The 14,883-nt window shown below is 44.3% G+C and overlaps 2 protein-coding genes across 2 annotated transcripts in view; both read left to right on the top strand.

Moving 5' to 3' along the window:
- Positions 1-14,883, top strand: part of LOC131288637 (protein cortex-like) — a 291,157-nt gene that overhangs the window by 101,830 nt on the left and 174,444 nt on the right.
- Positions 10,351-12,742, top strand: LOC131288638 (protein cortex-like). Its single transcript, XM_058317788.1, is given in 6 exon segments — positions 10,351-10,425; positions 10,489-11,299; positions 11,302-11,334; positions 11,409-11,558; positions 12,289-12,408; positions 12,475-12,742. Coding segments are annotated over 6 exon segments (1,365 nt in total). The 5' UTR covers positions 10,351-10,395; the 3' UTR covers positions 12,696-12,742.

Raw genomic sequence — 14,883 nt, 5'->3', positions numbered from 1 at the left:
CTTGTTTACAAAAAGATATTGAAAAAGATAAGTGTCACCAAACCGATCGCAAAAAAAGACATCGCGTGCCAACATCCACATCGTTTCATTTCAATAGTGGACGGTTGTTTTATGAAAATTCACTCTATCGCAGTGCTTCGATCAGAAACCTGGGTCGAAAACGGGCTCCAGTCTCTCTGGGAGGTCATACGCTACTGGAAGACATCGCCTCGGAGTCGTTTGGCAACCGAGCATCCGGAATTCCACTCGTTGGAAGCTCCACATTTCATTTGTGCCGTTTTACAACATTTGTATTTAAATTAGCCCGTATCTGGTTCAATCCCGGGATGGCCAGAGACTTCTTGCTGCGCTCACCATAACGTTTCGTATCATATCGGGAGCGAGACCACTGCTGGGTCATGCTGAGTAATGGGATTGATATTTATTTTAAAATGTGCGATTATATTCGTTTGTTTCTTGCATTCCGTACGGATAAAGCCACGAAATGTAGGAAGAGAAAAATATCTCCATCAAGACTGGAAGCATGACCACAAGTTACAGCATGTTTTGTTCACCATAGAGATTGAGATCCAAGGGTGCAGTGAAGTCAACTAGGGAATAGTTGAAGTCTACGAAAACGCAAAGAAAAACGTGAAGAATGGCACATTCCACAACGCCCTTCGTCCGCTAATGAAAGTACGATAATGAAAGCTGTATGGACATGGGCAGAGTATGTGTTTATTGCAATTTATGTCAGTAGCATCGTAAATGCTTTTCTTTTCCTACCCATTTCCGATTGAAACATAGTGAAGAAAGGTTGTCCATACTCGACTTGGGTTGAAAGCGTCTAAGAACAGAAGGCAATAAACTTGTTTGTTATCATATAAAATATAGCAACGCAAGGGATAAGCCCTCTCTTTACTCCATGCTGGATGTTTTCAAACTGTTCGAAACTAGCGGAAATAAACTGGGCAAGCTCGACTGCAGGTTATGCCGTATGCAATGAGTTAAGTAAATGAAAAATTTCACCTGGAGCATCAACAGTAGGATATATGTTGAACAAAGTACTAGCAATAAAATAGGAAATCGACATTAACTTGCGTGTAGCATCGATGTGGAAGTATCTAGAGTCAATTGTTCCTATTAATCGAAGAAAAGTTTAGTGTATGGTAATTTGATCATAGTTCCGGCTTCGGACAACATCTATTAAATTACATGAAATCGATTAATGTTCACATAAATTGGTTATGCATACAACGTGAACATGATCAAAGCAAACTTAATTGAGGTCACTTTTCTAAGAGTGGCTCATTTAAATTCTTGCACAAGCGTCCGAGGAACAACTTTTCAAAGAAAGGAGATGGAAATGCCATAAACTACGTCCATGTTGATATGTTTTATAGTTTCTCTATTGCGGCAGAATGATTGCTGAAGTGATTAAAAATATCAATTCATCATCTTTCGTTGTTGAACCTTCACACGATCAATGCTTTACCACACCCCGGTACAAGATCGACTACCGACGACATACTCGGACACGCTTTCAATGAATATTCATCGATATTTTCCCGTTTGAAATGGAGTAAGAAATGAGCACCAGATGAACAGGTGAAAATTAACGTACATATTTCACTCGCGTGCTGCATTTTCAATTAGTCGTGCGAATTCCCGATTCTCGGAAAAGTGATGAAACATCGTTTAGTAGTTCGTGAACTTATGTTTACTCTTGAGGATGGGAAGTCACGCAAAGCCTAGAATCTCCGTACAGACAGGATATGCCGAGCGATTAGAAATCTGGTTCACGATGGAAGGAAATATCGCACACTTCGAATGAACTACCACACGGGATGCCGTTTTCAACCGGATCCACATGCGTTTTAAATTTTTATCGGACCCTTTTTTGCAGACACGTCTTCGCGAGATTTATTTGAGGGTTCATTGCCTCATCCATTGCCGGAGACAAGTGAAACCGCAACGCTTCCCATTGAGAAACCTGTTCGGTGGTTACGTTTGCTTCGATTTCGTCCAGTTCGGCAGGAAAGGCAAATCAGCTGATGTCATGTCGAAGAAATGTGGCAAAAACCAGTCTCACCATGAAGCCACTGCGTGCGTGATAGTGTGCGAGTGTTTGTTGAATGGACGGATCGATGTAGTTGTCCTCCTGTCATCCTGTCAACGTCTAGTGGCTCGATCATTTTTCGGGAACTTGAAATGAAGCTCACTCAGGTTCATTTATTCGTTTGATGAGGTGTCAGAGTGTTGAATCCGAAACAGCAGGGATGAAGAAAAGATCGATCGATTGTTTGAGAAAACGTTTTCGTTGAACCTTCTGCTAACGGTGTTTTGATAGATCGCTCACATGCAATACAACTGAAAACGAGTGGGATATATTTCCTTTTGCCAAAATGACAAGAAATTATTGCATTTTCTCTTTTATAATTGAGTTATTGAACCCACTTTAATTGGACGTCGATGAGGACCACACACCTGTTTTCCATTCGTCCATAATTGAATTGGTTAAAACCCTTCCGTGATGGACAATAATGAAATGGCCAACTGTGGTATGCAAGTGGAGTAACCTTATTTGGTGTTATCGTTGGGCGATAATTAAAACATGATTGCACGCATCTGAAGATCACTGTTCATCACACACTCGCACCTTTTAAGGATCGTTGGAGCTTCGATGGCATTAATGTTTGACCACGTGCCGAGATCGTTCTGGTGTGGCTGGAAAATTCTCGACTAAACCGATCTGTGATATGGTACGAAGGAAAGAATATTCACCTTAGTGACCTGTGGAAAATTATTCCTACATGTTGCACCACATAAGGAATGGCATTTAATTAACATAGTTTGTCATCCTTATCGATAGAAGACACGCGCGCAACTGAGAATTTGCACCACACGTAAAGTACACTTGCGTGAGTGTTTTATGCTGTTGAAGAATTTTCATCCATTTCTTGACGATCACTTCTTGCAGAAGCAGATTTTCAGGTTGCGATTTCAATTAAACTTTAATGCAATTTCGACAGCAAGATCGTTCGTGGTTTATCTACGGAATGTGAGCACATTTTGTAAGATCTTCACCAACCAGTCGTGTTGGTTGCTTGGCCGTGTAAGTCGTGCATTATTGCAGTGACCTCCCACTTTTCGCGTGAAGCTATGTTTGTTCACTAGCCCACTACACGGACCCATGCCTGGCTGGACTGTCTTGGAAGGGATGAGTGATCGCGACTACAGAACGATCACTTGGGGTCCGCTACTTCAAAGTGTTACGCTCGAGCTCACCTGCTTCGCTTCGTCCAATCGAAATGAATCTCGCAGCAGGGCAAACAACGTTATGCTTCCCCCCTTCAGCGGCATTTCGTTTGAGAATCGCGCCGTTTGCATGCATATGTGTAAAGCTATTATCCTGTGTTTGTCAAAGAAGTTAAAAGGCGTGGTCTAATAATTTGCAAAAATTTAATCATGTTAAACTTGCAGTGCTTGAATCGGCCCTTATTTCGTAGTACAATTTATTTCAACAGTCTTAAGCTTTACATTGATCACCAAGATCTGAAGCAAAACTTTTGGTTAGCTAGTGGGATATCATTTGTCCGCTTTCTTCTATAGCAAAAAGTATTAACGAAATTTGATTTTAATTTCTAAGAAAATTACGTTTTTGACAGCATCTGTAAGGATATCTTATCCGATGTTTTCACCATGATAGTATTCGTTGGATAATATTTATCCCAGTCACAAATCGGCGAAATACTTTGTTAATCTAACACGACGGTCAGTTATCACAGGTACGATTGATAAGCTGATCACAAAATCTATTCTAATAATCTATTAAAAATCTATTTGCCACTTTGCTTACTTTGTTGTTTTTCTTCTCTGTAGATCTTTTTCTACTCCACTCCTTGTACACCAAAGCGACAACTTTTGTTTTCTAAAACGCATGCAATATGCGAATAAATCTACTCAATGCCTTATTGACATTTATAAGCTTCCGTCTAACTACTGGAATGTCCTGAAAAGTTCCATAATGGCTTCATCAAGCTAACGCTCTCCATTGATTTGATGTTTATCGTTTGATTGATGACTGTTAAAAAGAAAGAGGAATAGTGGAAGGGATTGAGAGAAGGTAGAAGGTAGCGGGCCGATTGAAGAACATCACCAATGGATTGAAAGCCCTAATGGAATTGATTGATTGAGGTGGTTTTGCTCCTGGTTGGATCGCAAAGTCCCTTTCCTCGACGGATAGCATTAAGTCTGTGTCATTAAGTTTTAAAACTTATTTTATGAACCGCGGTTTGTAAATCGAATGGTTATGTATTTTTGCGAAAAAAAGTTGCTCCACAACTAACAAGATCGTGTCAGCCTCGGGCCGTGGTCCGTAAAGCCCAATCAAATGATTGATTGAATTGGAGGCTGTCACCGAACGGTAGCCGAAATTTACTACCAATGAAATTATACACCGCCTATCCAGCCGATCGGATCAGATTCATCAAAATTGGAGTGTGCAAAATGTGCATCCGGCCACAAATGCCTTTGGCCGGTTCGCTATCACCTCTATAAAAGCCTCAAACAGGAATGGATAGTACGCCGGGCGTGGCAGTTGAAAGGAAGCAACCGAATGTCGTTTCACAACGATCGATTTGGCCATATTTTCTTCTTGGCTCGTTTTGCCCCAGCTTCTCAACCGATCTGGTTTCACATCCGCGAGGCGCTGCCTTTTTCATTTTCGGCGATCGTTTCAATATTGATTATGGTAATCATGATTGCCTGTGAAAATAAAAATAATAATAATCGAATGGCAGCACGCCGCGGCTCCAGGTTGAAAGCAAAATAAAATCGCATGGAATTGGAATTTCGCCCGCGTTTGACGGGATGGAAACCTTTCTCTTCGATGGTCTGTTTGATTTCGCCTGCGGGGAATAGCAGAAAGAAGCCAAAATATTCGCCCAGTTTGCTGGAAGCATCCGAATGCCGGGCAAGGAGATTGCAATTAACACAAGGTTAACATTTATGAGATAGATAAAAGTTGAAAGGAAACCTCAACGTAATCAGATGAGGTCGAATATGACATGCAGTTGCATGAATGAGGTTGATAATTGTCATACGCATTGCGTGTGCTCGATTTTTGGTGAGGCACCATTTTGCTCTTTACGAGTAAATGTTTTAATTAAGCCAAAACACACCCTTTTTCATGAGAAGTTTCACAAATACATCTCACTGCAATGGTTTGTTGTCTAAGCAGAACTATCTCGTTTGCTCGTTGTTTGTTGAGTATAATAACTTAATTATACATGAATGATTCATTTTCTGCGTCATCTGGAAAATCGTAGCCACATTTTTCACCCGTTAATCATCTTCTTCAAAGGAAACGTTTAGTAGTCTCTATGTTTGTTTCCTTAATCATCATCACCTTCACGGCAGGCTAGCCCTTCGGTTGCTTTTGGCTGACAATACCTCAGTCCGGCAGAGGCCCAACTCTCGTCAAACCTGAATCAGAAACAGGTCTTCTAGATTTGCCGCGTGTTGGGCCGTCCTGGTGCAGATAATTGGTGTCGGAAATGAAACCTTAGCCGAGCGGACTGTAATCGATCCTCATACATTAATGTGACTCCTTTGCGAGCTCCACGGGGTGAGCAGAAAAGCAGCCATTGCGGTAAAACGGACGTTTAACAAAAACATTAACGCCTTCCTCGAGCGTCCGTGTAACTGTTCGAGTGGAGTTTGATCCAACTTTTTCCCTTGGAGGAGGATCATTACACGACTTTGCAACGCCATACCGATTCACGATCGGGGTGATATCGGGGAGAAAATGAACCATCGAGCACAAGATATACCATTTGCTCGATAATTGTTGCGCAATTAACTTCGTGCTGCACCGAAGGGATACAGTTGGACGGGTTTGATTTGAAGAGTCCACTTGGGCGACAATCTGAACGGGTTGAGTTATGCCAGCAAAGTTCCAGAGATGGAAAGGGTGAGCTTTAGTCGTGGAATTTAGTAATGCTTCCGAAAGAAGTCGTCAAAGGGAGAAAAATGGCAACGATTGATATGATATAGAATTCAAAAAGAGACACTCGAGGAGCTCTGCATTGGATGCATGGAGCAAATTCTTGCATTTCAATGAGTTGACGATGTTGATGGATCCTCTTTTTTCAGGATATGATCAATTCCACGAGGAGGTCTCCGCCTCATGCTCATGACTTTAATTAAAGGTTGTGAAGCTATGCTTGGTCCACATAATTAGTCGCTCGTTCTCGTTCTCGGTCTCCATCGAGCAATGAAGTTTGATTTCGAATCATCATCGTCTTCGTTACCGATACTCCTCAACCCATGTTGTCCCTCACACAACCACACGAAGCGCAACCCCAATCCAAGCCTTCCATCCACAATTCCCGGCGGCGACCAGTTTTCCATCATCATCCTCATCATAGAGACCCAAGCCTTTTTTATCAGCTCACGTTTATCATTGGAAAGTTATCGTAGGCCCTAGAGTGAGCTCGGTCGCTCGGTCGGTCTCCTGGAGGCTATTTGGTGGCGGAACTGGCAGCGTCGGTGCGAAAGCACCCGGAGAGGAAGGACACCTCCGGGATCAGGGGGCGTGCGGGTTTTTATGGGAGTTGTTATTAAAATTCAATTTAAAAGCAGTTCCGCAAGGCACTTTAGCAATGGCATTTGCACCGGGTCGCGCAAAGTCAAGCGATGCTCAGAGATATGGCTCGGCCTCGCATTCCTATAGGTAGGCAGGAATGCCAAGCTTTGTGACTCACATGCAACTATTTGCAAAATGTTAATGGATTCATTCAACTTTTTCATAGTCTAACAGTTCATTTTGCGTTTTGATCGTTGCTGGATTATATATTCCATATCAGTTTTCAGGAACTCAACACTCTGGTAAAATAATGAATTTTCCTTAAATCTGAACCAGCTCTTTGGACGACACAGAAGCATCCTATTTCATGCTCCCGGCATCGACTTATAGTGTCGACCTGTGTCTTTTCTGATTCGGTTGCGGTTGTCCGATTAATCTTTCCGTTAGTTGGTTTTCCTTCCACTTCCTCCACTGATTCTCCAAAAGCGCATGATCTACGCTCACTGTTGTCGCTTCGGCCATCGAACACACCGAAACAAGTTTGTCTAGAGTTGGTGGATTTTTTCTTTTCAGTTTGATCTCGTTTTCGACAGCGGCACTGAACTGGAATCCATCATCTCACTCTGGTGCCATGTTTGAATTGGCCGTTCATCAAAAGCTTATGGAAAGGAGCGTCCAAAGTGAACGGCTCTCGGTGGAATTCGGTAGATTGATGGACTCTGGCGTCCAGTGTTCGGTTAATATTCGTTCCAGTTTAACCCAAAGTGCCCAGTTTGTAGTAAACATAATCGAGGGAAGAAAAAAATCTGTCCAACATCGGCCGATAGAGAGTTGGAACGGTGGCAGATAGATTTTTTCATCCAACGAATCTTATGGAATGGCTTTTGGTGTTGCCTCTAGACAAGTGGAACTGACAAGGAATCGATTTTACTCACTGTCTCCCTGTTGGGTAGTTTGAATTAAAAAAAAAGCGTCCATTTTACTTTCTTTGAGTTTACTGTTCAAACTTTCTCATTTTAGACTTACCCTATTAGTTTGGAAAGATGTATGCACTGTTTAAAATTTTCTGTTTTAGTGTTAAAATCTACAAAGCCGTTTTTTCACAAAACTTAGTTTCAATTTCTCCTTCTTGTTGAAAAATATTTTGTACGTGAAGTTTTCATGCTATTTTTTTTGTAATTCATGCGCTTTTTCCATTTCTCATAACTGTTCACTCTTGTCATAACTGTTCACTTTGGGTTGATTTTTCGTGTTGGTTTCCACCGATCGCAGCACATGCAATTTCCTTCACTATTGCGTGAACATCAAACACTTGCATCACTTCGAATAAACGTTGCAACAAGGTTTATTGACTCCTCGCGTCGGTTCTGATAGGCAACGGCGAACGCCACGACAATTTCCTTCCAATCGGAATTTTTTTCCCATTTTAACAGCTCTCACTTAATAACTTAATTGCCACTGCGCATCCGGATCCACATGCATCTCGAACCGTGTGAAACGGGGTGACGATCAATCGACGATCGACGGTTTGTGTCCGAGAAAGTTCCCGTCTTGCGGAAGCCTTCCTGGTTACAGGTTTTCTTCAACCGCTTTGTGAATGAAGATAATGAACGGAGAGAAGACAGAAGGAAAAACCAACACTTAACCACTGCCAGTCAACTTGGCCAGGTAGCGAGTCCGGCGCACCAGCGGAAAAGGCGTCGACCGCTTTCATCAAACACTGCATATTCACTAAAGTGCACCATGACACTCAGCTGCACCGTATGCTCTCGTTTTTCTTTTCATTTTTCCTACCCTCGGCCGGATCGGATCGGGATGCGACAAACTGCAGCATTCACTTCCACTTGCACGAATGGTTCAATTGTTCACTTGCTCTAGTGGGACTAGCTCGAGCTGTCCTACGAACCGAGCTAGGGGTAGGCGCGTGCACTTCGGCTGATCTCGTTTGTCTAGGCTGCGGGGAAAAGGGACGCTTCGGGTTTTCTCCTCGGTGTGCTCTAGTTCGCTCATAGTTCGACCGATCGCCTTTGCGCACCCATTTGCGCTCTCTCACGCGGGATGCTGGATTCCCACTATTAGGATTTGGAGTCACCCATAAATGCCCCACTAGATCGCAACCCCACCAGAAGAGAGCCTTGAAGCCTTTGGAAGCCTATTTTCTATTTCATTCAATCACGAACACCCGAACAGAAGTCAAATCCTCTCTCAAAGGAGCTTAACGTCTCGTTGAGATGTCGTTGAAACTAGAGCAGCTTAGAGGAGTGCTCATGCGATCCTTCCAAAGGGTCGATCCCGTTAGGCCGTCGTGTCGGTTCAACGCGGAGCGTACTATGAACTTCTGGTCGTCGCGCTCAGCGTCAATGAACCGTTCACTGAACGACCTCGAGGACTACGCCAATGCAAACCATCAGCTGATGCTCAACTTCCTCGCTACTCCCTACTGGGGAGCTCGCTTAAAGGTCCCGTTAAACGACGGCACGCTTCGCACGTGTGCGCAATGCATCGTCCGATCGTGTGCCATTCGCGGGGAACACGCGCCGTTACGGACAGCTGTAAAGGGTGGGGTTCTCTTTGAAAAATGCGATACAAGGTGGGGAAGAAAATGATTCCCGTTTAACGGCGTGAGAAAGGAGAGATAAGATGCCAAGAGCGAGCATTGGAGCTGAGCGTGGATTGCTTGCGTGCGTGTTTTTTGTTGGAGAAGGTAGAAGAGTGAAAGACTGGGGTTCGTCGCTTGTAAAACGGTACGAAAGACTTCAACGACTTGAACGTTTTATTTAAGCGGAAATGGTCACCAAAATACTATTTAAAATTTTATGTTTATGTGTGAAAGATGATTAACAATTTCACGTTTATTTATGCTTGACAAGAAATGTTTCTTAGTTTTTACCTTATGAATCAATGAATGGACCATTTTAAAAAACTATCGAAGAAATTTGTAGAAGAGTGATAGACTCGGGTTCGTCGCTTGTAAAACGGTACGAAAGACTTCAACGACTTCAACGTTTTGTTGAAGCGGAAATGTTTACTTAAATGATATTTTTTATAAATTTATTTGTATGTTTGCTGGTGGATTTATTCGCTTTTATTTATGCTTATTCATGCTTATCTTTTCCTTAACTTTTGACGAATGAGTTCAATTTTAAAGGTCATCGCGAATGTTCCCATGAATAGATTTGCACATTACAACAGGTTTTTGTACTTATTTTCACAACCTGTTAATCGAGAAACTGTGTTCGGTTATAAACCGCAGCTCAGGTCGTGTGTTCAAAGTAAGCATAAGTCGCCATAAATTAGCACCGTGAACCACGGACCGAAAAAAACCCTTCTAGGGCACGTGCTCGTTGGCTCGGTGGTTCCTCAACAGCGGGAACGCCGATCAAAGCCCGGTCAACTGGTGCAAAAATAGCGCACCACACGGACACCTGAGTGTCTCCCGTTGGAACACATGATGTCCACTCCATCCAATTCTATCACGCATGCTGTTTGCGGGACCAAAGAGTCTTCCGCGCGCTGCAACAATACTGCACGGAATGTGGCAATAAGCCGAGTAATGTGATACTGCCTGTTAGGAAAGATCAAATTAAAAGATCACGGCTTCTCTATTTGGTAATAAATTCGTTTCTTTAGTCCACACGCTCAGACGTTCTGCCTACGATCAAAAAAGGATTGTTTCATAAAGGAATTGGTAAACCACTCCATGAATGTATTTTGTTCTCCTGCAGATCCTTGCGCCCATAGAATATGTACCGAATTCTTTTGGTGACAGATTCATTCCCCGCCGTTATGCACTTCGGCGCTCGAGCCAGTTCGTAGAAGATAGTAAAATGGAAAACGCTACAGATCCGATCAAGATGGTACGTAATTTCGGGTTTTTCCGCTACGTGATTTTGTTTAACATATCCACTTTGTTTCAGAAGGACGTGTGTGGATTCTGGAGGCATCATCACTACACGACCGTACTGAAGGAGCTCTTCGAGCTGGTTCCATTCCGTAACAAGATTCTCACGTTTCACGAGAACACATGCCGGCGCGTGTCCAACCCGCTGGCGATCCGGACGAACCTGGAGTGGGTCACTCGACCGGCCCATCCGAACCGCCAGAAGCTGGACTGGAGCTGTAATCCGCGGCTGAAGCCGATGGCGTTCATTGAGGCCGTGCACGATCTGCCCAACATCAAGCGGCACTACCAGAAGATTATCGACTGGTCGAGCGGGGGCCAGATCGCTGCCATCTTCAACAAGAAGCTGGTGATCTGGGAGCCCAACACGGACGTGACGATCGGGCTGGGCTTCCAGCACGCGACCGCCATCGCGGTCAATCCGACTGGCGACCGGCTGGCGATCGCGATGTACTTCATGGACCGGGCGATCCTTGATATCCTGGAGGTCCGCAGCGAGCAGTTCGGGAAGCACGGCGTGGTGAAGATCGTCGAGGGTAGTGAGGTGCTCCTGACCTGCCTGACGTGGGACGGCAGCGGGCGGTACGTGGTGTGCGGGTTCGCGTGCGGAATGCTCTCGGTGGTGGACGTGCAGACGGGCAGTGGTGATGGCACGAACCACCGGTCCGTCGAGTATCCCGCCCACAACAGTCTGATTCTGATGATAAAGTTCTCCTGCGGGTTCAAGTACCTGGCCACGGGCGATCTGGACGGCGAGGTGTACATCTGGAGCTGGAGCGCGGGCCAGCTCGCGGTGATCAAGCACATGATCGCGTCGTTCGTCTTCTTCGATTGCACCCTTGGCGTGAGGACGAGATCGTTATCGGTGAGCCCGGGTGACCGTTTCAGGGGGCGATCGCCAAGCGGTTCTCGCTAAACAGGATGTTTTTATTTTATTAGCCGACAGCGAGCCGGTCCTGATTTCGCTGCATCACGTCCCGAGTCGCCAGGTGGTGTCGTACTATCGACGCGAGGAGCCCGATTGCATCGTGACGGCGCTTTCGTTCAATAAGGTTTCCGGCGAGCTGGTCGTGTGCTTGACGTACGCTGGTAGGTAGTAATTAAACGCCATTACGCGATGCGATCTCTCGATGCTGGCTGGCACACGGTGTTGGGTCTAAGAACGTTCACGTTCACGAATGGGATGTGTCCCGATGAGGTGTTAGTTGCAACGAGATACCACCGGAAAATGTGTATGAATCATTATCGAATTCGTTCAATCATCAGCCTTACATTCGAGCGTCGAAGTAAAGCATGTTGCTGTCAGTCTCCGAGCGTAACTTGTATAAGGGGAACTTTTGTATTTTTTCTTGAGTAAATTTCCTTTCTAGTAATGACTTTACGAGCGAAAAAACACACACCACGTGTGGCATGTACTCATATCTCTTCTTTGTCGGATTAAAAATCTCGGTTTCGAACGGGCAATGTAATAATACTAATAATCATGATCAGTGCGTCTCGGCGATGACTTTCCCTCCCGTAATTATTGATATGGATACGGGAAACGCTAACAACATTTGTTAGCAAAACCACGTCTAGTACAGGCGATTGGAAGCGATAGAAAATGCTTGCCTCGTAGTGTGGTGTGTGGTCATTTCATCGGGAGGTCGCGGTAAGATCGCAGGAAGTAGTTTTCTGTGCGCTCGACATACATTTTTAATGATACAAATTTAATAAAATCGCTCACAATGAGGGAAAAGGCGATGTATCGATGAGGAGAGATTGAAAAAGAAAGCTTAGAGTTGTACCGTATGATCCATTTTCTTACCGTTCTTTGCAGACGACGATAAGCAGCCCGAAATAGTCGTGCTGGCCTCGATGGATCGCGTGGTTGATGTGTTGCGCAATCACGAAGAATCCATAGTGCATCTGCTCTGGAGTCCCGATGGAAAGCAGCTCGGTACGTTTAAGGGAAGCGTAGAGGATCGCTCTGTTGATAATCTCTTTTCAACGTCTCTCCCCGCAGCGAGCATCGGCCATGACGAAACGCTTACGATCTGGAACTTCTTCGGAAACCCGCCAAACGGCAACACAAGGGGCAAGAACAGGAAGCGCAAGCTGCCACACGATCCACCGGCTGGGACTAGCTCGGGCTTGCGGGACGTGGCACGGATTCAGTGCAACCGTAACAAAGAAGCCACCTATCGGGATCTGGCCTCCAGTTTCCTTTTCAAGCCGATGCGCTAGCCCTTGCCTCGCCTGCAATCCTTCCTAACCGCGGGTCACCACCGATCCACGGGTAATTAAATTAAAGACATGAATAATTGCCATGGATCAGGCTCTCGGAATGAAAACAACCATTTCACCCACACTTTTCAGGTTCCGGAAGATAAGAGAACATCGGTCGCCTGGAGTCGGCCTGGGGAAAAGCAAATGCATGCAATCCGCTGTGCGGTAAACGGATCGTTTGTTCGATATTGATATTACCCTTGTGTGTTAAATGGTTGTAAATTTGCTGTACATCATTATATTTTCGTTTTGTTTTTTGTTGCGATACTTTTTATAATATTTCTATTTAAGGTGAGAAGAGTGTAGCCAAAGTGTTGGAAAGTCAAAGTGCAATATCTTTTACCGATTCGTATGCTAAGGAATGTGTGATTAAAGTTTTCTTGACTGGATGAAAGGTTGACAGACTGGTAAATATTTGTCTTCATTTTATTTAAACCCAGTTAACTGAGAAAACTAACAAAACATTTGGTGAACTATTTTTGTAAACCACAAACGTTAACTAACGTATAGTCCTCATGATGTTTGACGTGATTCAGTAGAAGGTTATAAGTAGTAAATATCATATCTGTTGTCCAAAACTTATTCGCAACCACAGAAGAACCGTCCGGAAAGGCTAATATTACCGATGACCTTTCCACTGAAATATTTTAAACACTTTCCGCATAGGCCGTCACATACTTTTCCGTGTAAACCTGCGCACAGTCAGCAACACCGTAGCAGTGTAGCGTTTCGAAATCAGTGCACTTTGTTCACCTGACAGCGAACGCCAAACGATCTGCCACCAAACGTGCTACCAATCCGCGGGACCTACCCCGTAATCAATTAGTAAAACTTCTCAGCCTGTCAGCCTTAATCCAAACTGCAGTCACATTGCAACGGCATTAGTGGCACGACGTGGACGCTCCCGTATACGGACCCAACCTTCGAAAAACGGACGTTCTTATGGCCACAAATCTGGCACTGTAGAACGAATGCGATTAAACGAAGGGAAAGCGCTGTGCTACAACATTTAAAATGGCGAGTTAAGTCGCCGGGCTTTGGGGGTTGAAAGCGGTATGTAATGGGATGGGTAGGACTTTTTAAACTGGGCGCTGTCTCATTATCGTCGGTCGAGAGACGCTCGTTCGGAATGCTACCGTCAGCCGACGGAGGTTTGCTGTGGTAAAAAGGCTTTAGAGGAGAGTTTAAAAAGTGTTAGTGTGGATGAAATTGAGTTTTCCATATTACATTGTCAGCTAAACCTTTAACTTTAGTAGACCTTTCGCGAGATATAATAAGATGATCACATTAATGGAATGTATAGAAGAAAATTTAAGAGCATCTAATATTCTCATGTAATGAATGTCAACGGGTTTAACAAACATAACCAAATCGTGACGTTCCGATAAAAGCTAACGGTTTCACCAAGACGCACAAAGGAATACTCGGCAAACCAAATCTTAATCCGATGCGGTGCGTGTTCCGATGCTATAAAACTGCCCCAGATTCGCCATGGCAAAAGTTCCGAGAATGGCCGGTAATGATCGCTATCGCGTCGATCGTCTTCGTCACGGTTACTATTTATTAGTTGTTGAAATGCAATCCATCGATCGCGGAACAGGTTAGCCGACACGATCTTCGCTCCGGATATCTCATATGAGACGATGGGTTCGAAGATCGGACTGCCGTATCGCTGTATCGGCTCAATTTGGTTGCATTCGATCCTGTAATTGCTTCCCCTTCTTTTGCGGCAGCTCGGTTTGCTACTATTCCGTTTTTCTCGATCGTTGGATGACTCGGACGATAGGTTGGTAGGTGCTCTCGTGACTGAAATTTCATCTTGATTGATTTAGATTGAGCCATCACGAGTCGACGAAAGTGAGGCAGTAAATCTTGGCATGTTCTAGAATCTAGATATTAAGTTCGACAAGACTACTAATAACACCGCGTCTGTGATTCTCTACTGTTTTCAATCGTGAGTTTGTTGAGGTTTTATTGAAAGTGTAGTGAGTGCATTGATATCTGTTATTTATTTTATATTTTAGAGAAACTTTCGCTGAGATAACCAGAATTTGAAACACTCTACAGGCAGTTGAGATGTAATTCCAGCGTCGTGCGCTTGTTGCAGGTGGAAGATAGACATCGCGTACGTCCTGGTTGCTTAGAA

The sequence above is a fragment of the Anopheles ziemanni genome, chromosome 3 (genome assembly GCF_943734765.1).
Source record: "Anopheles ziemanni chromosome 3, idAnoZiCoDA_A2_x.2, whole genome shotgun sequence".
NCBI lineage: Eukaryota > Metazoa > Arthropoda > Insecta > Diptera > Culicidae > Anopheles > Anopheles ziemanni.
This window is presented reverse-complemented; position numbering and strand designations above follow the sequence as displayed.